This window comes from Anomaloglossus baeobatrachus, chromosome 1 (assembly GCF_048569485.1).
Source record: "Anomaloglossus baeobatrachus isolate aAnoBae1 chromosome 1, aAnoBae1.hap1, whole genome shotgun sequence".
NCBI classification, from domain to species: domain Eukaryota; kingdom Metazoa; phylum Chordata; class Amphibia; order Anura; family Aromobatidae; genus Anomaloglossus; species Anomaloglossus baeobatrachus.
Window position 1 is genome coordinate 168,112,648 of NC_134353.1, and position 25,697 is coordinate 168,138,344.

Consider the following 25,697-nt stretch of genomic DNA (forward strand, 5'->3'; position numbering starts at 1 on the left):
ATGTAGTGGTAATACATTTCTTAGTGGGTTAAAGACAGGCAGCAAGTCTGCTGCAAGCTTTAACAGGTTTTCCTCCAGTATTGCCCTGTATTTAGCTCCATCCATCTTCCCATCAACCGCGACCTGCTTTCCTGTCCCTGCTGAAGAAAATCATTCCCACAGCATGATGCTGCCACCAGCATGTTTGATGGCAGGAATTGTGTTTTCAGGGTGATGTGCAGTGTTAGTTTTCTACCATACATAGTCTTTTGCATACAGACCAAAATCTCTACTTATACTCATTTGACCAGAGCACCTTCTTCCACATGTTAGTTGTGTGCCTTACATGGCTTTATGCAAATGCAACTGGGACTTCTTAAGGTGGCTTTAGACACAACGACATCGCTAACGAGATGTCGTTGGGGTCACGGAATTCGTGACGCGCATCCGGCCTCATTAGTGACATCGTTGCGTGTGAAACGTACGAACGACCGCTACCGATCAAAAATACTCACCTAATCGTTGATCGTTGACATGTCGTTCTAATTCCAAATATCGTTGCTGTTGCAGGACGCAGGTTGTTCGTCATTCCTGAGGCAGCACACATCGCTACGTGTGACACCCCAGGAACGAGGAACAACACCGTACCTGCGTCCTCCGGCAATGAGGTGGGCGTCACTTTCTTTCGGCTGCTCTCCGCCCCTCCGCTTCTATTGGACGGCTGCCATGTGACGTCGCTATGGTGCCGCATGAACCGCCCCCTTATAAAGAAGGCAGTTGGCAAGCTACAGTGACGTCGCTGGGCAGGTAAGTACGTGTGACAGGTCCGAGCGATGTTGTACGCCACGGGCAGCCTTTATTGTTTGATTTAAAAAATAGATTTTTTTATACTTAATTTGTGACATTTACTCCAGAAATAATAGTTGTTTTGTGGATCTCTGCAGCTTCTCCAGAGTGACCATGGGCCTCTAGGCTACACGTCTAATTAGTGATCTCCTTGCTTGGAATATCAGTATAGGTGGATGGCCAAGTCTTGCTAGGTTTGTGATTGTACCATTGTACTGCCCCGCGGGCTCGGCTGCGACCGCCGAGCCACTCGGATCCGTGCTCGTACTGCGGGTGGTGGCTCGAGCCTCTCATGGACCCGGGGGTCACGTCGCTCTGCAAGGGAGTTGGTGCCACACGCAGGGACTCCGGTGAGGAGTTCCACGGCCGGGGCCGCGGTTGTTTGGTTTGGATTGTAAGTTTGTGACGCCACCCACGGGTTGTGGTGAATGGATGGACACCACCGCTGCCGTTAACTAGGCCTCCCGGGGATGGTGTTGCGCAGCTTGGTGTTGACCCCTCCGTGGGTAGGGGAGCAATGATCCCGGGGGCCCCAGGGAGGTGCTGAGGCGGGAAAGCGGGTTGGACGCTGGTGCGGTGCAGCACGGTGCGCGGCCCGAAGGCACTGGTGTACTCACTCTGACACAATACACTCGAGTCTCTGGTAAACCAGAGTGATGAACGGGGCCCGCAGCCGGCTGCAGCTTCTCCCGGTATAGGTTGGTGGTTTCCTCCTTTCTCCTGCACCTCTGTGTGTAAATGTTTGACTCCTATGCCTAGACACCGGTAGACCGCTCCCCGACTTGTATATGCCATAGGAGCCCATTTGCCCGCAGATGCTGGCCCTTTCGGTGTCTTGGCAGTGGCTTTACCCTGTATGGTTGGGCTGTTGTCTTCTAACGGGTTTTGTGTGGGATAGGTCCTAAAGTCCAGTCCGCAATCAGTTGATTTGACTCAGCCCTGTCGGTTCGGGGCTTCGTCTCGGTCTGAGTACCCCTCTTGGTGTTCCGGTTTCCAATCGGTTCCCCGGTTCGGTACCGGCGGGCCACCGCCCAACCCCAGTCCCTATGGTTCCACCCGCTGTAATCCCAGCTCCTGCAGGCGGCCACCACCGTCTGCCTCCTTGTCAATGGTGACTGGGCTCCGACCCAGCCACCGGAGTAGTCTATGGCAGGCCTGGGCACAGGACTGCCCTTGAACTCGTCCTCCCTCCTTCACTGTCAAAACGACTCTCTGTGAACTTGTGTCTGTGTTTTCCCGCCTCCAGGCCTGTGAACTCCTCAGTGGGCGGAGCCAACCGCCTGGCTCCACCCCCTGGTGTGGACATCAAACCTGGAGGGTGGTGACAAGGTTTTTAGTTTGACTGATGTCACCTAATTGGGAGAGGGTGTGGTGTTGTGTGTGACTACCTGGGACGACCTGACTAGTCCAGGGCGTCACACCATGGACCTTCCATTTTTGGAAGCTGGGTTGCTCTGTGAGGCATTCAGAGCTTGGTTTATTTCTTTATAACCTCAACCCTGCTTTACTATTCTCCATGACTTTATCCCTGACCTGTCTGTTGTGTTCCTTGCTTTTCATGATGATGTTTGGTTTCTTATGTTCTCAAACAAACCCCTGAGGAATTTAAAGAATAGCTTTAGTTTTAATGAGAATAAATTGCACACAGGAGGACTTAATTTATTAATTATGTAAATTCTAAAGGCAATTGGTCACTTGGGATTTTATTTAGGGGTATCAGACAGCAGGGGCTGAATACAAATTCACGTCAAAATTTTGAGATTTATATTTTTCAAGTGTTTGGAAAACTATAATTTCCTGTACATTTCACAAATACTTGTTACGTATCTTTTCAAATAGTTGAGAAGGAACTGGTAAATCTGTGCTGCTGGTACTAATATCTACAAAAAAGATCCAAAGGTAATTGTAGCGATGTCAGTGTGGTTTTAATTTCAAACCATTTTGAAGTAAGCAAGCTACTTCCTCAGTAGAACCATAACACAACAGTTGTGCAGTGCAAAGCACTGGAGGCACGCTAAAGGGCGCTACACACGCTGCGACATCGCTAGCGATGTCGATAGCGATTGCACCCGCTCCCATCGTTTGTCCGTCATGGGCAAATCGCTGCCCGTGGCGAACAATATCGGAGGTACGCATCACGCATACTTACCAGCCTAACGACGTTGCTATGGCTGGCAAACAACCTTTTTTCTAAGGGGGCGGTTCGTGCGGCGTCACACAGCAGGCAACCAATAGAAGCGAAGGGCCGGTGAGCAGCCGCATGAAGGTCACTCCCACCTCGTTGCCGGAGGACGCAGGAACGCTGTTGTTCGTCATTCCCGGGGTGTCACACGTAGCGATGGAACGACGAACAACCTGTGTCCAGAACGAGCAACAATAGTTTGAAAATGAACGACGTGTCAACAATCAACGATGTGGTGAGTATTTTGGATCGTTAGCGGTCACTCGTACGTGTCACACGCAATGACGTCGCTAACGAGGCCAGATGTGCGACACGAATTCCGTGACCCCAGCGACATCTCGTTAGCGATGTCGTTGCATGTAACGGGGCCTTTAGAGTTAGCATATCCAATAAAATCCTCAATAAAATTTAAGTTTGTAGTTATTATGTGAAAAAAATGTGTAAAAGTTCACAAGGTTTGAATACTTTTTCAAGGCACTGTATCTGATTTCAGAATCTAATTGATCCAATATTGCTGAGCTATACTAAGGATTTGTCATGGATGTCCTAGGGGTACTTTACAAGTTGCGACATCGCTACCGATATATCATCGGGGTCACGTTCGTTAGTTACGCACATCCGGCGCCGGCAGCGACATCGCAACGTGTAAAAGAAGCATAAAAAATTGCTGATCTGTGTAATGTCATTCATTTCCATAATGTCACTACATCAGGAGATACGATGTTGTTTGTTGCTCCTGCGGCGTCACACATCGCTGTGTGTGAAGCCGCAGGAACGACAAACATCTCCTTACCTGCGTCCACCGGCTATGCGGAAGGAAGGAGGTGGGCAGGATTTTATGTCCCGCCCATCTCCACCCCTCCGCTTCTATTGGCCGGACGCTTAGTGACGTTGCGGTGACATCGCTGTGACGCCGAACGCACCTCCCCCTTGAAGGAGGGATTGTTCAGTGGTCACAGCGACGTCGCCGACCAGGTAAGTGCATGTCAAGCTGCCATAGCGATAATGTTCGCTACGGCAGCAATCACAAGATATCGCATGTACGATGGGGGCGGGTGCTATCGCGCTGGACATCGCTAGCAAATGTTAGCGATGTCGCAATGTGTAAAGTACCCCTTAGTCCTGGACAAACGGTTTTAGTTCCTCCCTAGTTTCGTACAACAAAAACTTCTGCACCCAGTGCTTGCTGCTGTGTAATGTCACTTAACCACATGTTAATGGAAATTGAAGACAGTTTTGGTATATCTACTTTATTGTTACCATCAATGTCTGTGTATAGGAGATTTCACTTGTGCTTCTTGCTCGCATTTATGGGGTTTTTAAAGAGTAGGTGCCATGCTTTTTATTTGTTTATTAATAATTATTGATAATATAATCCATTGTTTTTAATAAAAAAATAAAAGCACTGGTTTAACAGGTTTTTATATTTTTTTTTCTGCCGACACTGGGGGCTGCCATTTCATTTGTGGGTGTGTAAGTGCCTGAGCACTCATATACGGCAGCTCTGTACATAGGGGACTCTAGTTGGTGTCTGACCACATCTCCGGTATTGTGGCTGTCCAGTTCACAGCTGTAAGAGAAACGCGCAATATTTTTAAGCTCGCAGCTATACTGTGAGTTTTAATTTCCCCCTATCACCGCTCACAGTACTCAGTGCGAGCAGTGACAGGAGATGTTGGGGTGCAGAGATGCCAGAAGGCAGAATTGCCGGATTGTGGTGAGCATCAGGGGTGAGCAAGCAATATTTGGCAACCTGATACTAGTAGTACATTAACACGCGGCTGATTACCACTCACTGCTACTGTCACCACAGTGTTCCGAGCACCGCAGTTTAATTATCACGGCTCTGTGCTCTGAACACCGACTGAGGTCTGCTATATCTGTGTAAGCCTTATTCAGATATCTGAAGGAGGATAAAGGCCGCTTTACACGCAACGACATTGCTAATGAGATATCGTTGGGGTCACAGAATTCGTGACGCACATCTGGCCTCGTTAGCGATAACGTTGCATGGGACATCTATGAGCGACCGGTAACGATCACAAATACTCACCAAATCGTTGATCGTTGACACGTCGTTCCTTTCCCAAATATCATTGCTCATTTTGGACGCAGGTTGTTCGTCGTTCCTGAGGCAGCACACATCGCTACATGTGACACCTCGGGAATGACGAACAACAGCGTTCCTGCTGACGTGAATGCGGCTGCTCTCCGCCCCCCGCTTCTATTGGCGGCCCACTGTGTGACGTCGCTGTGACGCCGCATGAACCGCCCCCTTAAAAAAGAGGTTGTTCGCTGGCCACAGCGTCGTCGCCAGGAAGGTAAGTACGTGCGACGCGTACCGGCAATATTGTTCGCCACGGGCAGCAATCTGCCCGTGACGCACAAATGACGGGGGCGGGTGCGATCGCTAGCGACATCGCTAGCGATGTCGCTGCGTGTAAAGCGGCCTTAAGACTGACATAGTAGAGACATGCATCTAATGCCATCATGTGTGTCAAAACCAAGAGTTATGTATCAAATGACATCATATCGAATACAACCCAGAGCCGTGTATCTAGTGCGGGCGTCACACGAAACGATCTATCGTGCGATATGTCGCCGGGGTCACGGTTTTCGTGATGAACATCTGGCATCATTTACGACATCGTCCCATGTGACGTTCGAAAATAGTGTATCGTTGACACATCGTTTATTTTTAAAAAGTAGTTTATTTTTCTTTGCGCCGGTTGTTCATCATACCCGGGGCAGCACACATCACTCCGTGTGACACCCCGGGAATGATGAACACAGCTTACCTGCGTCCCGAGGCTCCCGCTGGCTATGTGGAAGGAAGGAGTTGGGCGGGATGTTTACGTCCCACTCATCTCCGCCCCTCTGCTTTTATTGGCCTGCCGCTGTGTGACGTCGCTGTGACACTGAACGTCCCACCCCCTTCAGGAAGTGGATGTTCGCCGCCCACAGCAACGTTGCTCAGAAGGTAAGTACGTGTGATGGCGGTTTAATGACTTTGTGCGCCACGGGCAACTAATTGCCCGTGATGCACAAACGACGGGGGCGGGAACGATCGCTCAATAGATCGTACCGTGTGACGCCCGCATAATACCATCATATGTGGTACAACCCAGAGCAATGTATCTAATCCCACCATGTGTGATATAACACAAAGCTGCTTAACTATTGCCACCATGTGCAGTATAACCCAGAGCCAAATATTGAATGCACATAATTTGATACAGCCCATAGAAATGTGTATCTAATCCCAGCACATAGAGTTGAAGGAATGGCAATCATATATACACTACTGCCCCCATAACAGTGGATGGAGCGGGATCACACATTACTCTACTGCTCCCATACAAGTGGATGGAGCAGTGGTCACACATATCTAATCCCATCTTCTGTGATACAGTCTGCATATCTAATCTTAGCACATGGTACAGTCCATATCTGATCCTATCCTGTAGATTCACTCTATTCAGCGCTGTATCTAATCATATCATAGGTGATACACTCCGCTATGCTCTGTGTCTAATTCCCTCATATGTGATACATAATTCTGAGCCCTGTAGCTAATCCCATCATATATGATCCAGACCGCGTGTGTCATCCCAGCGAAGGACAGAGTGAGTAGCACCAGCTAATAGAATAATTCCTGCAAGCCATCCTCAGTGTCACTATCCTCATCTCAGTATCATTTTATAATCATTAACAATATATATCGGCACTGTGGTCCTACACGTCATCCTCATCCATTTGCAAATGCCCAGAAGGGGAGGTGACATCACACAATGTGAGCAGACCCACTAGGTTTTCATGGCAAAATTCAACAACTGCACCCCCTAGTGTTTAAAATTGGACATTATAAAAAATAAATGATTATTTATGTTACATCACAAAAAAGAATTAATATTTTAAAAAAAATTATTGAAATTTATACTTCACATTTTTATAATTGTTGAAAAAATGTTTGTTTTTTTTATGGCACCTTCCCTTTAATACATATGCGCAATTGATTCCACTTACCTATAACCATTTATTTCCTCACCACAGGTTTCCTATGTTAAAGCTATTGACATTTGGATGGCCGTCTGTCTGCTGTTTGTATTTTCCGCCTTACTTGAGTATGCAGCCGTCAATTTTGTGTCCAGACAGCACAAAGAACTTTTAAGATTTCGACGCAAGAGGAAGAAGGAGAAGGTATTTTCAGCATTATTTTCACTAGTCTTAACATATGATTATATGTGAAAGATTTTTGGAATTACTCTTTAAAATTTAATAAACAAGTAGGGAAAAGAGAAATTAGATCCCTTTCTGATCACTGGGAGTCTGACTGCTGGAACATCAAAGATCTTGAGATCAGAGCTCTGAAGCTCTATTTTATATGGAACAGAGACGTGTGTGCTTGGCTTCATTCATGGTCAATGGGACTTCCAGAGAAGGTTTACTACACATCATTTGGCTTCCTTCCACAGTCTCATTGACAATGAAAGGAGCTAACGTCAAGCACATGCACCTTTGCACCATCTAGAGGTTGACTCCAGAGCCCTGATCTCAGGATCTTTGGAGTCCCAGAAGGAAAAGTAATAACTTTCTTTTTTTTGGGGTCAGGGGGAAATAACACTAAAATGAAAGCTCAAAGTTGAAGAGAAAAAAAATTATGAACTCTAGGAAAACACAAACATGCAATGCTTATCTCATACTGAGTGTCACAGTGCGCTAAATCTTTCATATGGGTATGTGCAAATGTTAAGTACTGAATTTTTTATTTTATAAAACGCACCCCAAATTTAGAGGCGGAAAATGGGAAAAAAAATATTAATGTTAAAATGGTGGTTCGTCTTATAATCCTAGTGTGTCTTATATAATAGCTCCCCAGGGGGAGTGGCAGTGGTGCAATGGCTCAGGAGGGACACAGGTAGCATGGTTGGCAATGCTGCGGGTTCATAGGAGAGGGTGTCGTGGCTCAGGAGGGTCAGTGAACAGAGGGTCGGCAAAGCTGCGGGCTCAGAGGAGGGAATGTCACAGCTCAGGAGAGTCAGTGATACTTGTGGCAGGCGGCATTGATCTCACGGTGCACTGCAGCTACATTGATCTGTCGGCTTTTAACGCGATGTACAGTAGGTATGGAAAGTATTCAGACCCCTTTAAATTTTTAATTGTTTGTTTCATTGCAGTCATTTGGTAAATTCAAAAAAGGTATTTTTTTTCTCATTAATGTATACTCTGCACCCCATCTTGACAAAAAAAGAACATAAATGTAGAAATTTTTGCAAATTTTATAAAAAAGAAAAAACTGAAATATCAGGTGGTCATAAGTATTCAGACCCTTTGCTTAGTATTGAGTAGAAGCACCCTTTTGAGCTAGTACAGCCATGAGTCTTCTTGGGAGTGATGCAACAAGTTTTTAACACCTTTATTTGGGGATCCTCTGCCATTCTTCCTTGCAGATGCTCTCCAGTTCCATCAGGTTGGATAGTGAACGTTGGTGGACAGCCATTTTCAGGTCTCTCCAGAGATACTCAATTGGGTTTAGGTCAGGGCTCTAGCTGGGCCAGAGCACTCTGGAAGAGGTTTTATTCCAGGATATCTCTGGACTTGGCCACATTCATCTTTCCTTCAATTGCAACCAGTTGTCCTGTTCCTGTAGCTGAAAAATACCCCCCTGGCATGATACTGCCACCACCATGTTTCATTGTGATGTGGTACCTGGTTTTCTCCAATTATACTGCTTAAAATTATCACCAAAAAGTTCTATCTTCAGCTCATCAGACCAGAGAATCTTATTTCTCATAGTCTGGGAGTCCTTTATGTGTTTTTTTGCAAACTCTATGCTGGATTTTATATGTCTTCCATTGGCCACTCTGCTATAAAGCCCAACTGGTGGAGAGCTGCAGTGATAGTTGACTTTGTGCAACTTTCTCCCATCTCCCTACTGCATCTCTGGAGCTCAGCCACAGTAATCGTGGGGTTCTTCTTTAACTCTCTCACCAAGGCTCTTCTCCCACGATTGCTCAGTTTAACTGGACGTCCAGGTCAAGGAAGAGTTCTGGTGGTCTCAAACTTCTTTCATTTAAGGATTATGGAGCCCACTGTGCTCTTAGGGACCTTGAGTACTGCAGAAATTCTTTTGTAACCTTGGCCAGATCTGTGCCTTGCCACAATTCTGTCTCTGAGCTCCTTGGCACTTCCTTTGACCTCATGATTCTCATATGGTGTGACATGCACTGTGAGCTGTGAGGTCTTACATAGACAGGTGTGTGTCTTTCCAAATCAACTCCTCTCAGTTTACTTAAACACAGCTGGACTCTAATGAAAACGTAGAACTGTCAAGGAGGATGAAAATGAAATGGACAGCATGTAACTTAAAATATGAGTGTCTGAGCAAAGGGTCTGAATACTTATGACCATGTGATATTTCACTTTTCTTGTTTAAAAAATTTCCAAAATTTCTACATTTCTTTTTTTTCCTGTCAAGATGGGGTGCAGAGTGTACATTAATGAGAAAAAAATGAAATTTTTTGAATTTACCAAATGTCTGCAACGAAACAAAGAGTGAAAAATTTAAAAGGGTCTGATAAGTTTCCGTACCCACTGTATTTCAAGAAAATTGCTCGCAGAGGTGGCGCGTGTGCAGATTGGCTTCCTTGGCCATATTCTGAAGTCCATCTGTGTCGCCCTGGACAAGCCAGGGGCCACAGAGCACAACACCTACACACCCCACACTCCCTGCAGGCACATCAAGGTCAGACACAAAACCCTTGTTGCCTTCCCCAGGGGCTGATGTCCACACCAGGGGGTGGAGCCAGGCGGTTGGTCTCCACCCACCAAAGAGTTCACAGTCCTGGAGGCAGGAAAAAGGAAGTTCGGTTAAGCTAGGGAAGTGAAGGAGAGAGGAGTTCAGTTTTGACAGTGAAAGTGGAAGGAGGGAAAGTGAGCAGTAGTGAAGTGGCAAGAGAGCAGACTAAAGTGAGTCCGGGTGTGTGGCCCGGACGGAGCAGCAAGGTTGGCAGATGGTGGTGACTGTCTGCAGGAGTGGCCTATCGGAGTTTGCCGTAAGGACCGTGGACGGGCGGTGGCCCGGCGGTACCGGACCGGTACACAAGGAGAAGCCAGCACCATTGGCAGGGGCTTTTCGGACCCCGGCAAGGCTAGGAATCGCCGTGAATTTGCTAAATCCGTTAGTGAAGGGGACCTCTGGGTTTCCAAACAGTCAAGTCCCGACAGAAGGCAACCGTCCAACCGTGAAGGGGAGACACCATCACCGCCAAGGGCAACCGTTTCCCAGGGCCAGCGCCTGTGGGCAAAAGGGGCTCCTACGGCCCACATCCAGGTCGGGGAGCGGGTTACCGGTGGGAACCCATCGGAATCAACATAGAACATAGGTGCAGGGAGAGACAGTCATCACTAACCTGCAGGGAACAACAACACCGCACCGTCCGAGGGACCCGTCCATCCAGTCGCTTGTTTTACCGTGAACTGTGTCATCATCATTGGCTGAGTGGGTACCTCCGTGCCGTGCAGCACAGCGCTGCCCCTGCGACCCTGCACCTCACCAGGCCCCGCAACCCGCCTGCCATCCACTCCTACCCCATCACCGGGCCCCGGGACAACCAACCCCCTACCCACGGAGGGGAGAAATAACAACAAAGCTGCTCCCTGTCACCACTCCCGGGATCCCCGTCCAGAGCAGTGGTGGTGTGCACAAAATCCCCACAACCGTGGGTGGCGTCACGGACAATATCCCCAAAACCAAACCACCCCTTTTCACTCACGGGCCAGGAGCGCCGCTCGAGTCCCCGGGATCCGGCCCATCGCTCCGCCACCGAGCAGCAGCAGCCGCAGAGCAGCGGCAGCCGGACCCGAGCAGTGGGAGAGCGCAGCGTCCCCTCTTCCGCCTGCGACACATCATGTCAAGCACTGGCAGTTCAATGGAGTCTGCAGTGCACCAGCAGATCAATGGCGCCCATCACTGCGATACCCCTGGGTCCACAGTTATCGCCGACCCTCTCTCCTATGACCTTCCTGAGCTGCTCCATTGCAGTGACACTCCCCCCTCCTCCCAGCTCTCAGTGTCGCCAACCCTGCACCACTCGGGTAATGCATATCCGGATAAGACGCACCCCTATTTTTCCCCCAGTTTGTGGGAAAAAAAAGTGCATCTTATAATCTGGAAAATATGGTATTTGTTGCATTGCTGTCGCATTTTCTCACACAGTTTTGTAACAAAAATTGAAGCAGTTTGCAGTACCAGCAAAGTGAATGAGATTCCTGAAGTATTTTTTATATATATATACATATATATATATATATACATATATATATATATATATATATATATACTGTATATATGCCAGTAATCATTGATGAGTGAGGTTCACTCAATGTCAAGAAATTATATATATATATATATATATATATATATACATATATATATATATATGTATGTATATATATATATATATATATATATATATATATATATATACATACATATATATATATATATATACATACATATATATATATATATATATATACCGTCATATCAAAAAATTTGGGCACCCCTATTAATGTTAACCTTTTTTCTTCATAACAATTTGGGTTCTTGCAACAGCTATTTCAGTTTCATATATCTAATAACTGATTGACTGAGTAATATTTCTGGATTGAAATGAGGTTTATTGTACTAACAGAAAATGTGCAATCCGCATTTAAACAAAATTTGACCGGTGCAAAAGTATGGGCACCTCAGCATAAGAGTGACATTAATATTTTGTAGATCCTCCTTTTTCAAAAATAACAGCCTCTAGTCACTTCCTGTAGCTTTTAATGAGTTCCTGGATCCTGGATGAAGGTATATTTGACCATTCCTGTTTACAAAACAATTCCAGTTCAGTTAAGTTTAATGGTTGCGAGCATGGACAGCACGCTTCAAATCATCCCACAGATGTTCAATGATATTCAGGTCAGGGGACTGGGATGGCCATTCCAGAACATTGTAATTGTTCCTCTGCATGAATGCCTGAGTAGATTTGGAGCGGTGTTTTGGATCATTGTCTTGCTGAAATATCCATCCCCTGCGTAACTTCAACTTCGTCACTGATTCTTGCACATTACTGTCAAGAATCTGCTGATACTGAGTTCAATCCATGCGACCCTCAATTTTAACAAGATTCCTGGTGCCAGCATTGGCCACACAGCCCCAAAGCATGATGGAACCTCCACCAAGTTTTACTGTGGGTAGCAAGTGCTTTTCTTGGAATGCCGTGTTTTTTGCCTCCATGCATAACGCCTTTTTGTATGACCAAACAACTCAATCTTTGTTTCATCAGTCCACGGGACCTTCTTCCAAAATGTAACTGGCTTGTCCAAATGTGCTTTTCCATACCTCAGGCGACTCTGTTTGTGGCGTGCTTGCAGAAACGGCTTCTTTTGCATCACTCTCCCATACAGCTTCTCCTTATGCAAAGTGCGCTGTATTGTTGACCGATGCACATTGACACCATCTGCAGCAAGATGATGCTGCAGGTCTTTGGAGGTGGTCTGTGGATTGTCCTTGACTGTTCTCACCATTCTTCCTCTCTGCCTTTCTGATATTTTTCTTGGCCTGCCACCTCTGGGCTTAACAAGAACTGTACCTGTGTTCTTCCATTTCCTTACTATGTTCCTCACAGTGGAAACTGACAGTTTAAATCTCTGAGACAACTTTTTGTATCCTTCCCCTGAACAACTATGTTGAATAATCTGATCATGATGCCACTCTTCATAGGAGATTCAAATAGGAGAACAACTTGCAAGTGGCCACCTTAAATACCTTTTCTCATGATTGGATACACCTGCCTATGAAGTTCAAAGCTCAATGAGGTTACAAAACCAATTTAGTGCTTTAGTATGTCAGTAAAAAGTAGTTAGGAGTGTTCAAATCAAGAAATTGATAAGGGTGCCCATATTTTTGCACCGGTCAAATTTAGTTTAAATGCAGATTGCACATTTTCTGTTAGTACAATAAACCTCATTTCAATCCAGAACAATTACTGAGTCTATCAGTTATTAGATATATGAAACTGAAATAGCTGTTGCAAAAACCCAAATTGTTATAAAGAAAAAAGGTTAACAATGTCGTGCGACATTTGGTGCTCGCTGCCGTAGCGAACATTATCGCTACAGCAGCGTCACACGCACATACCTTGTCAGCGACGTCGCTGTGACCACCGAACAATCCCTCCCTCAAGGGGGAGATGCGTTCGGCGTCATAGCGACGTCACTGCGGCGTCACTAAGCGGCCGGCCAATAGAAGTGGAGGGGCGGAGATGAGCGGGACGTAACATCTCTCCCACCTCCTTCCTTCCTCATTGCCGTTGGACGCAGGTAAGGAGATGTTCGTCGTTCCTGTGGTGTCACACATAGCGATGTGTGATGCCGCAGGAACGAAGAACAACATCGTACCTGTGGCAGCAGCGATATTAAGGAAAGGATCAACGTGTCAGCGATCACCGTTTTTGAATGATTTTGCGATTGTTGATCGTCGCTCCTTGGTGTGACACGCTGCGATAACTCTACTGGTGCCGGATGTGTGTCACTAGCGATGTGACCCCGACGATATATTGGTAGCGATGTCACAGCGTGTAAAGTATTCTTAAAGCATGGGTGAGCGAGTTTCCCCTATAAGGACAGGTTAAAACTGACATATATGGTTACCAATTTAATGAAATTGTGCGTGATGTACCAGAAAGGGCTAACAAAAAAAATATCCCGCCAAAACATACAAATTTGTTGGATATACATACAAAACTGACAAATGTCAGTGAAGACCCAAACAATAATTTGGAAACAATGATAGGTAACAGGCTTAAAACCAATCCTGTCATTTTCACAAAAGAGGGGTAAGAAGGGAAATTATGGGTGGATTAAACCTCACCTAACAGTGACCCTAATATGTCTAAGCCATGGAGGTTGGCACCCTAAAAAGGCAACGCAGGAGATGGCACACACACTGTACACCAGTTGACCCCAATGATCCCTAGTATCCCCTCAAGATATTGTGCACAGAAGAGCAGGTACCAAATCACTAATAGTGCAAAAAAGGCAAAATGAGGTGCCTGTATGAAATGACTGATAGTGCAGCTAAAAATTGGTGCTAGTCCCTCAGCCAATACCTATATACAAAAATGCAAAACTAATGCAATAATTGCATCTAGCGATAACCCAAAAAGCCATGTACATATAACAATCCAAGAGCTGTGATGTAAGGAGTGAGCAATAAGTATCACAAACCAATATGACATTGCAAAAGATTACACCAGCCAGATATGCTCACATGATCTCAGGCATGGCTGAGCATATTTCCCCATAAGGCTAGGTTCCTTCTAGCATATAGCATCTGATGATGCTGTCAGGTGGTAGAATCAGGTACGATATGCAAATGCCACTCAGATTAAACTCTTCTGTGAGCGTGAGCCGAGTGTCATTATACTGTGATCAGATTCTTTTGCATGTGAGAACCAGAGCACAGGTACAAATAAGATGGAAAGATTAAGTTATCCATCATCACCTTTATATATGTCCGCAGCAATTGGACGGCACTTGGATGTCATTCAAGTGCAGTCTGATGTTTCACACGCACCCATAGACTTGTATGGGTGCATGTGATCCAAATATCGGAGCCACTCACAGTATGCTGCAATTGTTTTCTCATGCTGAATCGGCATGAGAAAAAAATAGCATATCTGCACTGCCCCAAAGTATAGCACTTGTCTGAGTGCTATCTAATAAACATTGGATAGCATTCAGCCATTTTATACACTCATGTGTGCAAGCCCTAACCCTTAATAGCAATGACTTCACCTGGAATCACACATCCAGTGAGCAAGGATGACCATAGCCAGTAGAAAAGCAGAGGTAAGGAATGCAGCAGCCATTTTAATGTTATTTAGGATAGCAAGAAGATGTCAGAGTTCACAGCTCAATAAAAGAGGTAGTAAAAGAAAATCCCAAAACAAACTGTACAGATAGTGTATGACAGCACAGTAGTGAAGAACGGTTACCATCCATTTACCTCTAGCCATATATGTAGAGGTCACTTTCACATTACTAAAGGGGGCTTTACATGCTATGTCATCGCTAATACGAAGTCGTTGGGGTCACGGAATTGGTGACGCACATCCGGCCGCATTAGCGATGCCGTTGCATGTGACAATTATGAGCGATTTTGCATCGTCGCAAAAACGTGCAAAATCGCTCATCGGTGACATGGGGGTCCATTCTCAAATATCGTTACTGCAGCAGTAACGAAGTTGTTTCTCGTTCCTGCGGCAGCACACATCGCTCCGTGTAACACCGCAGGAGCGAGGAAACTCTCCTTACCTGCCTCCCGGCCACAATGCGGAAGGAAGGAGGTGGAAGGTATGTTACGTCCCGCTCATCTCCGCCCCTCCGCTTCTATTGGGTGGCGGTTCAGTGACGCTGCTGTGACGTCGCCGTGACGCTGAACGAACCGCCCCCTTAGAAAGGAGGTGGTTCGCCAGTCACAGCGACGTCGCCGGGCAGGTAAATAGTGTGACGGGTCTGGGCGATGTTGTGCGGCACGGGCAGCAATTTGCCCGTGTCGCACAACAGATGGGGGCGGGTACCCATGCTAGCAATATCGGTACCGATATTGCAGCGTGTAAAGCCCGCTTAAGTCTGTATTTGCGTTAAAGAGCTTGAAATTATTTGAATGTTCTTTAGAAGACCTTAAAGTGCTAGACACTTCCCTTCAGCACAAGTGAAGGGTTTGTGATTTGCCACAAACCAATTTGCCGGAAATTGGTATTTGGGGGGGGGGGGAATTTGGCAAAGCAGGAGAATTTGAATTTCAAAAGATTCGCTCATCTCTATTAAATGTTAATTTTCAATGTTTCAAGGCTGATTTTAATTAAAACTTTTGTTACTGTGTGTATTTGAACGGTTGGAGAATTCCTGTAAGACACAGTAACCTTGCATCCATACAAAAGGCATAACTCTTTTTTCAAATATGCCAGCTTGGTACATAATCAATCTCTATTCCTCCACTTGAATAAAAAAGGGTTCTGTATTTAGAAGTGTATTGGAAAGCAATGCTACATTCTTCTTTCTGTACAAACTGTCAAGCAATTGATTTGTATTTAATAGACTGACTCTCTGTCCTTGAAAATAATCGCTAGAGAAATCTTTATAGTGGCTGTCTTTCTAGAAAGACCCAGCGAGATGTTATCAAGTGTTTAGTCAAAGGTTTATGATACAATACTCAAGAAATGAAAATATTTTTCTCTAAATTGCTTTTTATCAAAATCCCACAGTTGAATAAAATATTGATTTGTTTAATACCACGCAGCAGGCAGAGAAGTGTGTGCGAACGAGCCATTTCACAAAGCTTATCATATCATCATAGGAGCGAGTAATAGCATGCATTGCAAGCTAAGTCGTTTCCAAGAATGAAAAAAAAAACATAAAATAGCATTTTAAGCCTATAGCTACTTTAAATCTACACAGTAAATCATAATTTTAATCGCAAATTGTAAATCCTTTTTTAGGAGGACGTGCCACCCATGTTTCCCCCAAACTTGACATGCCTGAGATGTGTCATCTAGTAAATTACCGCATTTCCCTTCTATTTTTATGCCAGGTTCATGTCACTGATGACTCTTAAAAGGAAATTCTTTTTCTTCTAAAGTGTCCAACAGATTAGATATTTAATGGCCGAATTGAGCCTCTCTTCACACATGTATAGTGGGGGGGCTGCACCACACCATGTACTTGTACCATGTTTTATAGACTGTTCAATACTATAAGATATATATTTTTGTATCAATGGCTGCCATCTAGCGGCGAGTCGCCTTTAGATTAGATGTTAAATAAGATAGGGTGAAGGTAGTGGAAGGGAGGAGTGACAGATGGTGGTAAAAAGAACAAGAGGGAAGGCTCAATAGGGGACCAGTAGAGAATAGAGTTCAAGTGTGAGAATACGTCTTGGTGCTAGGGACAGTCAGGGAACCCTGAGATAACCTCGAGAGGTTAGGAGCCAATGGCTCATCCTGATGGGCTTAGAGAGTCATCGGGGCCCAGAATCAGACGAAGTTAAATGGAGTTAGGGATAAGGAGGCACAGACCCTGGAGCCTGAAGACAAGATCCAAGATAGTGGGGGACAGGTCGAGGATCAGTACCCCACACTGAGAAGAAGGAAGTAAAGGAAGGCTATGTCTGTCATAACGATGTGCAGAATAAAAGTGAACGATTCTAGGAGGCTAAGCAAACTTTGGTGTTGCATGTGTTACTAATTGTGTACAGTGACAGCCAGAGGGGTGATGGACACCAGACTGAAGAAACCAGTAAGTGTCATGCCCCCTACCCAAAAGTCACAGCTGCAGACAGAATCTCCTTGGTAAAGGAGTGCGGCACCCAAGCGGCCTGGCACCCTTACTTCAGATGCTTTCTTATTATGAATAGGGAGAGGAAAGTAAGCAACTACCAGATATTTGTGGTGACAGCTTATCATAGTAGGGACCAAAAAGATAGACCATGTTGAAATTTAAGAAGCCTAAGGTACCATTTACATAATCTGCTGCACTAACTGACTACCACTCAGGTACATGTTTGCTGATCGGTGGTCAGTCAATACCTTGTTCACACAGGCGGACTGTACTTCAGATATGCACAGATGGATCAGGAATGATCAGTTCAGTGTGCACTGGCTGCCATTGTTTTCAGCAGGGCAGGTTCTGTTACATCGGACAGTGTTCTTCCAAAAACAATGATCTTTTCAGTCAGTTAAAGAATCATTTCACCCGACGAACGAGTGTTTTGCTCATTTGTTGGTTTAACCGGCAGCCTATTTGCGCTGGATAATTAATATTATCAATAATTGCACAGCTTTAATGCACATTGACTCTGACATTAACAGTGCCGCTGGCATGGGGGCACGTCATTCTCAGTGTCAATCAGCAATATTATCGCAGGGTGTTGATTGGGTTGCTATAACATTTTGTGGTCTGTTGAGACTTCCATGCCTGTCATCACAGAGCTTCATTGAAAACCAGCCTGTGGTTGGGCTTCAATAGAGACTGTGATTTTTTTTATACAGCAAAAATACAGTATAGCACAAGCAATCAGAGGATCGCAAATACAAGTCCACCTTGGGAACTAACAAATATACAATGAAGAAAAGTTATATAAAAAATATAAAAGTTCAAATCCCCATTAAAAATATGGATATTCAAAAATATAGGAAAATACCCACATTTGTTATATCCAAATCAATAAAAGTGTTTGGGGTTTTTTTTTACCACACAATGTACGCTGTAAAAAGAAAAGTCAGAATTGCATTTTTTTTGCAACTTCACCACTCTTGGAATTTTTTGCCTATTTTCCAGTACAAAATGTGGGAAAATTATTGGTGTCATTCAAGAGCACAATTTGCTCAGCAGAAGTCAAAACCTTAAACTTGTAAGAAAGAGTGGCTTTTGATTTATAATTTGAAAGGTATGTAATACCTGATTAGTTTTAGCAACTTCTTTATTTCTCTCCACACTTTACAATGTAGTTCTGTTTGCTCAGATTGTTCGCAATATGTAAGCAACAAGGTTAACAGAAGGTCACCTTAGATCATTGCATGGGAGGAGGATTTCACTTACTGTAAAATTTAAAGGAAGCCCCATAACAAAGATTAAATTGCGCACAGCATTATGGTGCAGTGTTTTACTAGCTCATACAACAGATCTGATATTGTTTCCCTTTCTTGACCTTTGAATGTTAGAATTCATATGAATGGTGTCATGTCCTTAGCACTTATATTTTAGGTTATAGAACAAATATAGTATCTGTTTTCATTAAGACTTGCATTTTGGTGACACTTGGTTCACACAAGTGGTAATGTGTAGAGATGAGCGAAACTGTTTGACAAAGGCTCGGCAAACATGAGTATTACACTTAAAATTCGGCGTTTGGTTTGGTTTTCCCACAAACACAACATTTCCAAAAATACAATTAGAATCCAGCGCAAAGATGTTGGAGCAAGCGCTTCTACTTACTGAATCACACTGCTTCCACAGCCTCTCATTCTTCTTCTCAGGCTGCTCATTAGGCTCAAACATATTCACTGCTTCCCCTGCTCACCGCCTTCTGTTATTGGTTTCGGTCAGATGCGCCCCCATGCTGAGTGACAACTGTCTGACTGCATTGGGGATGACATCAGCAAAGATCCTTCTAGCCACTGGGATTCAAACGTTACCATAGCAGATGTAGTAGTCAAGAACCCAGAAGCAACAGCATCGCCAGAGACAGCATCGCCGGTGACAGGTGAGTATCCAGCAGTGTGTGTGCAGTGATGTCAGGAGGTAATCAGAGTATCTAATGAAATCGAATGACATCCCGACAACATCACCACAACACCAGCATTACCAGGTGTTGCAGGGCTGTCGTCAGGAGGTCATCCAAGCTAAAGGTATAAAGACTGAAATAAAAGTTTTGGTTTGATTCAATAAATGTTCGCAAGCACACCCCTTGCTTGGTTGGCTTAGCCAGTCGAGCTATGGGGCTTTGTGTATCTCCCTCCATCACTTAAAGCACTTATTGGTTGTACAAAAAGCCCATTGTACCAATGGCAAAACATTGTCACAGCACCACTATGTGTGTGTACCCGGCCTAAAATAGGCATATATGAGCGAGCATTTAAGAGTAAAGAGCAATAAATTGCAAGCAAATTTGCAATTAATTATTCATATAAACATATTCAATAATGGTTGTTACTTTTACAGATATTTAACTTTGTGTTTCTTTATTAAAATTGTGTATATATTATTTTTGAAATGTATAGAAATGTATTGTAACAACTGAGTTATATGTGAAAATCATTTTTTTTTTTCTTTTGCAATAATTCTTTGTTGCAATGCTAAGCCAGTGCTTGGTGAACATGAGAACTTAGGCAATTTGTGCTGTAGCAATGGCATGAGAAGTGCTGGACCAACCTATGGGACATTGGCTCAAGAAAACAGTGCACATGTAGGGTAATTTATGTGCGTTTCATGAAAATCCAATATGTATAGATGAAGGTTTTAGCTGGGCCTAACCTTCATTGCTTTCCATATGTGCCTATCTCTAATTCCAAGGTACCTGTCCTGTCCTGTTAAGGTCTCCATGCCAAACAAAATTACGGTCAATGCTTTTTAATGAAATATTTATTAGGTACATGTGCTAACAATTTCATGTGCTTCTAACCGTGTACAGAGCTGTCATTAACATTTATTTAACAAGCATTGTCAGAGGCGTACGATAGGTTACATGAAAGCTCTCCGACTAAGATCACATGTTCAGTAATCATCCAGTAATCAAAAAATCTAATTAATTTTAAATGGAAGAAAATATGATAGCCATTTAATGGATCCATTACCATAGACTTCAATGTTAAAAAAAATGGATCTAGTTGCAATCTGTTTAGTATCTAGAAAAAAAAGCCCTGCTAAAATAGTTGATTGATGATGGATCCTTTTCTAAAGGCCCTGTTACACGCAACGATTTATCTGATGATCTCAGTAGTGATGTGACACGCCCAGATCATAGTTACAATTTGCCGAGATCACTCATAGGACGTTTTGTAGCGGTCACACGTACCCATCTCACAAACGATGCTAAATCGTTTAGCGATATATTGTTTGACCAAGGCGATCATGTGGATGTTGTTCGTCTTTGGCAGGGTGTCAAATGTAGCAATATGTCTGCTGCATTCCAAACGATGAACAATAGTTTGAAACTGAATGACGATGAACGATTTTGAACCTATTTGTGATCGTTCTGAGTCGGACATAGGTGTCACACGCAACGAAGACGCTAACGATGACGGAAGTGCATCACGGAAACCGTGACCCCGACAACATATCGTCAGATAAATTGTAGCGTGTAACGGGGCCTTTAGTGATGAATATTGGACATGTGAACTCAACTATACTTTTTTCTCAGTCTCATACAGAGTTTGAAGTAATTGTTTTAATCATGACAAAAATTTTTATAAATTAAGTAAGCTAGGAGTTTACTTGATCACTGCCACTTCGACAACTGTAAAAATCAGCTGCTATTGCCATAATTTGTAATTGACCATAGATTTTACCTTCATGCCCATGTTGTAGGTAGCCATCATAGTATGATGGAGTTAGAGTGGCCCTGGACAACATCCAGGGAGTCATGAAAGGACGGCCTCCTTCTTTGATATCCAATTGCTTTATAGCCATTAAAAGCTATTGTTACACAATTTGGTTTGGCTCTAATGATTATGCACATTTGCATAAATTGAGATTAAGATAAAGATAAATATGAAGAAGTTTAAAATCTATAATAGTGTAAAAGTCAGACCATTAATTGTAGACCAACGCGGATCTGACTTCGGCCTCCAATGTATCAACTGATTGAAGGTATTGTAGCACACCAGAAATGGCACAGCAATTTTTTTATATCAATGAACTATCAAAAAACAATTGAGATAAAGAATCGGGTTTGATGCTGCGCTAAAAACCACAATGTCCAAGGTTGTAAAAAAACTTTTTCTTTATTTCCAAAGGTCTACGCGTTTCAAAGGCATGTCCGCCTTCTTCATCAGGACAAGGAAAAATAAAAGAACAGCCTCAGGACTTTTTTCCTTGTCCTGATGAAGAAGGCGGACATGCCTTTGAAACGCGTAGACCTTTGGAAATAAAGAAAAAGTTTTTTTACAACCTTGGACATTGTGGTTTTTAGCGCAGCATCAAACCCGATTCTTTATCTCAATTGTTTTTTCTCCACGGCTTTATCGGGGCTGCAGCTGACCGCTTTCTTTACATTCAATTGTTTTGGCTTTCCCAGGAGTTGTGCCTGTCACAACCACAGCAGGTGAGTACCTGTCCTGTTTGTTATATCTCCATTTATCATCGGATAAGACCCTATGTGCGCTTTTTTCCACAGTTCTTTCTGATGAAATGAACTATCAAAGGGAGAGGTAATCAATAATAAAGTCTCAGATAACCTGAGGATTCAATACTCCTATCCTTTTTTGTCTATTTGCTTTGTGCTCTGTATAGGAACAGAAGAGCAAGAAGCAGTGAAGACCAATGACCCCAATACCAGTTGTATCAGTATTTAGAGTTTGAAGGTTCTATCTTAATTTTTTGCAGAGTTCATAGCTTAGAGGGGTCTTCCAATCACATGGCAAAATTAAACAATTACCCCCCCCACCACGACAATCTTTCCAATTGCTAGAATGTGGGACTTGTACCTATTCTCTTCTGGTTTTCTCTTGGCTTCTAGATGAAGTCTATACCGGCAGGGTCAGAGCCATAGGTGACAGTCAGAGCCGTGAAAACAGATTTTAACAGCTACACAAGATGACAGCGTCTGTGTAGCTAAGGTCAGGGATTTCCTTGCTGCATTTCCCCATTAGGAGGGATAGAAAGGGAGGCTTCCTTTCCTCTACCCAGACCCACAAACCTGCCACTGTACCCTCCTGCCCTTTGCACACTCAAACTCATTGTTACTAAGCCATTATACTAGCAAACACTGAGGAAACTTAGTGGCATCCTAAACGTGGCTGTTGGACTTCTGTATTGTCCTACTAGTGCAAAGATATTTGCAGCACGTCTGCCTGCATTGCACACTCAAACTCATTGTTACTAAGCCATTATACTAGCAAACACTGAGGAAACTTAGTGGCATCCTAAACGTGGCTGTTGGACTTCTGTATTGTCCCACTCGTGCAAAGATATTTGCAGCACGTCTGCCTGCATTGCACACTCCAACTCATTGTTACTAAGCCATTATACTAGGAAACACTGAGGAAGCTTAGTGGCATCCTAAAAGTGGCTGTTGGACTTCAATATTGTCCCACTAGTGCAAAGATATTTGCAGCACATCTGCCTGCATTGCACACTCCAACTCATTGTGACTAAGCCATTATACTAACAAACACTCAGGAAACTTAGTGGCATCCTAAACGTGGCTGTTGGACTTCTGTATTGTCCCACTAGTGCAAAGATATTTGCAGCATGTCTGCCTGCATTGCACACTCAAACTCATTGTTACTAAGCCATTATACTAGCAAACACTGAGGAAACTTAGTGGCATCCTAAACGTGGCTGTTGGACTTCTGTATTGTCCCACTAGTGCAAAGATATTTGCAGCACGTCTGCCTGCATTGCACACTCCAACTCATTGTTACTAAGCCATTATACTAGCAAACACTGAGGAAACTTAGTGGCATTTTAAAAGTGGCTGTTGAACTTCTGTATTATCCCACTAGTGCAAAGATATTTGCAGCACGTCTGCCTGCATTGCACACTCAAACTCATTGTTACTAAGCCATTATACTAGCAAACTATGCTGCCAGTTTAAGGGCTGTAGTTGCATTGTCAGGGATAATTATTGTTGTTTATTCTGCTGTTAATAAAGCTAGACCACCGCTGCAATCTACACCACCTCTCAATTTTTACTACCACATTTTAAGTGCACAATCTTGTCGCAATCAAAATGAGTAGCAAAATGACAGATGCTGGTGGAAAGGGGAAGAGGCATGTTGGAAAAGGAAAAAAAGGGTTTGTCCGTGGGGAAGGTGGCAAAGCTCCATGAACATCTGCTGAAGATAGACCATCTTCCAGCAAAACTAAGATGTCTACTACTTACCGTGGACAATCCAATGTGCTCCCTTTTTTACGGACACGAGCAACTGGAACAAAGGTAGATGATGGCCAAAAAAGGAAAATGCTTGAATGGATCTCAAGTGGTCCAACAAGTGCCCTCTCCGCCACCTCTACTACCGCATCCAAAAAACACCAGTCCTCTGAGTTGTCAGCCCAATCACACTTGCATTCTCCCAGCTCTGAAGTCTCCATTCGCCCTGCACAGTATGGTGGAACTGAGATGGCTGAGTCTGCACAGCTGTTCAGTCACACTATAGCCTGGGAATCAGAAGTCTGCTCCCAAGCTACAGTGAGTACAGACCAGGAAATGGTCTGCAGTGATGCCCAGAACCTTTGTGACTCTGATTCAGGCCATGAGGACCAGGTTTCTGAGCATAATGTTGACCCTTTTTGACAAACTGTAACACCTGTTGTTATAGACAATGAGGAACATACTGATGACGATGAGACGCAGATACCAGATTGGGATGATAACTATTAAATTAATAAAATATAAATAATTATAAATATTCGGTCAGGGCAAGAAGAGGCTCGGTCTGAGGGTGAGGGGAGTGCAAACACAACAATTGATGAGGAAGTTCTAGATCCCACCTACTGTCAACCCACAGTCAGGCACTCGAGGAGGTCATCAGATGCGGTGGAGGAGGATGCAACCGACGACGAAGTTACCTTGCGCCTTCCTGGACAGAGTCGGAGCACTGGTAGCACGTCTACAACTGCTTCCTCAGCCACCACTCTGCCTCTGAGCACTAGTCGGGGGGGCTCAGCAGGTCGCATGCCCTCTAAGCCTTGCCTAGCCTGGTCCTTTTTTGACATAGCAAAAAATCGGCCAAATTATGTGATCTGTAAAATTTGTCGTGATTCTGTTAGTAGAGGGCAAAACCTCAGCAGTTTGACAACTTCTTCCATGAATCGTCACATGAATAAATATCATATGTCCCAGTGGGAAGCTCACCGTGCTGCAATCATCCACCGCCTGCCCCTTCCAGTGCATCCGCGCGCTCTTTATCTTCTAGGACTGTGGGGACAGCTGTCACACCTGGTTTTCCACGCACAACTTCCACCACTGTAACCGCAACAGGCAGTTTGCTTGGTAGGTCGTCAGTTGGTTTGGAAGGGGAAACAAGTACGTGTGTACAGCTCTCCCAGACATCGCTAGCACCAACGTTGGATGAAGGCAACATCATGTCTCCGCCTGCACTTTCCTCACAAAGCTGCATTTTTCCAGGGACACCCTACTCAACACCGTCTACACACAGCAGCCAGATCTCTGTCCCTCAGATGTGGACAAATAAAAGGCCATTTCCTGCGACCCATGACAAAGCGAAGAGGTTGACTTTATCCCTCTGTAAGCTCTTGGCTACCGAAATGCTGCCTTTCCGCCTGGTGGACACACAGGATTTTAGAGACCTTATGTCTGTCGCTGTGCCCCAGCACCAGATGCCCAGTCGCCATTACTTCTCTAAGAAAGGTTTGCCCGCGCTACACCAGCATGTCGCACACAACATCACCGCTTCCTTGAGAAACTCTGTGTGTCAACGGGTGCATTTCACCACCGATACTTGGACGAGTAAGCATGGACAGGGACGTTACATGTCGCTGACTGGGCACTGGGTAACTATGGTGATAGATGGTGAAGGGACTGCTGCACAAGTCTTGCCATCCCCACGACTTGTGTGTCAATCCTCTGTCTGTCCAAGTTCCGCCACTGCTTCTGCCTCCTCCACCTCATCTGGGTCCTCCACCTTCGCCCCAAGCCTGCCTGGTCAGGCCACTAGCATTCTCACTGCACAGAAGGAATCACGCACCCCTCATTACTATGCTGGCAGCAGAGCGCAACGGCATCAGGCGGTCTTTAGCTTGACATGTCTTGGAAATAGGAGTCACACAGCGGCTGAGTTGTGGGCAGCTCTGGAAACTGAGTTTAATAAATGATTGTCTCCACTCAGCCTGCAGCCTGGTAAGGCCGTGTGCGACAATGCTGCAAACCTGGGTGCGGCCCTTCGCCTGGGCAAGG

General features: G+C 44.6%; 1 protein-coding gene across 1 annotated transcript in view; it reads left to right on the forward strand.

Annotated features, from left to right (window-relative positions):
• GLRA3 (glycine receptor alpha 3) overlaps window positions 1-25,697 on the forward strand; it is a 502,398-nt gene that overhangs the window by 458,938 nt on the left and 17,763 nt on the right. The window contains exon 8 of the mRNA XM_075347194.1: window positions 7,061-7,207. Within this exon, the coding sequence (XP_075203309.1) occupies window positions 7,061-7,207 (147 nt within the window). The remainder of the gene's footprint in view (window positions 1-7,060; window positions 7,208-25,697) is intronic.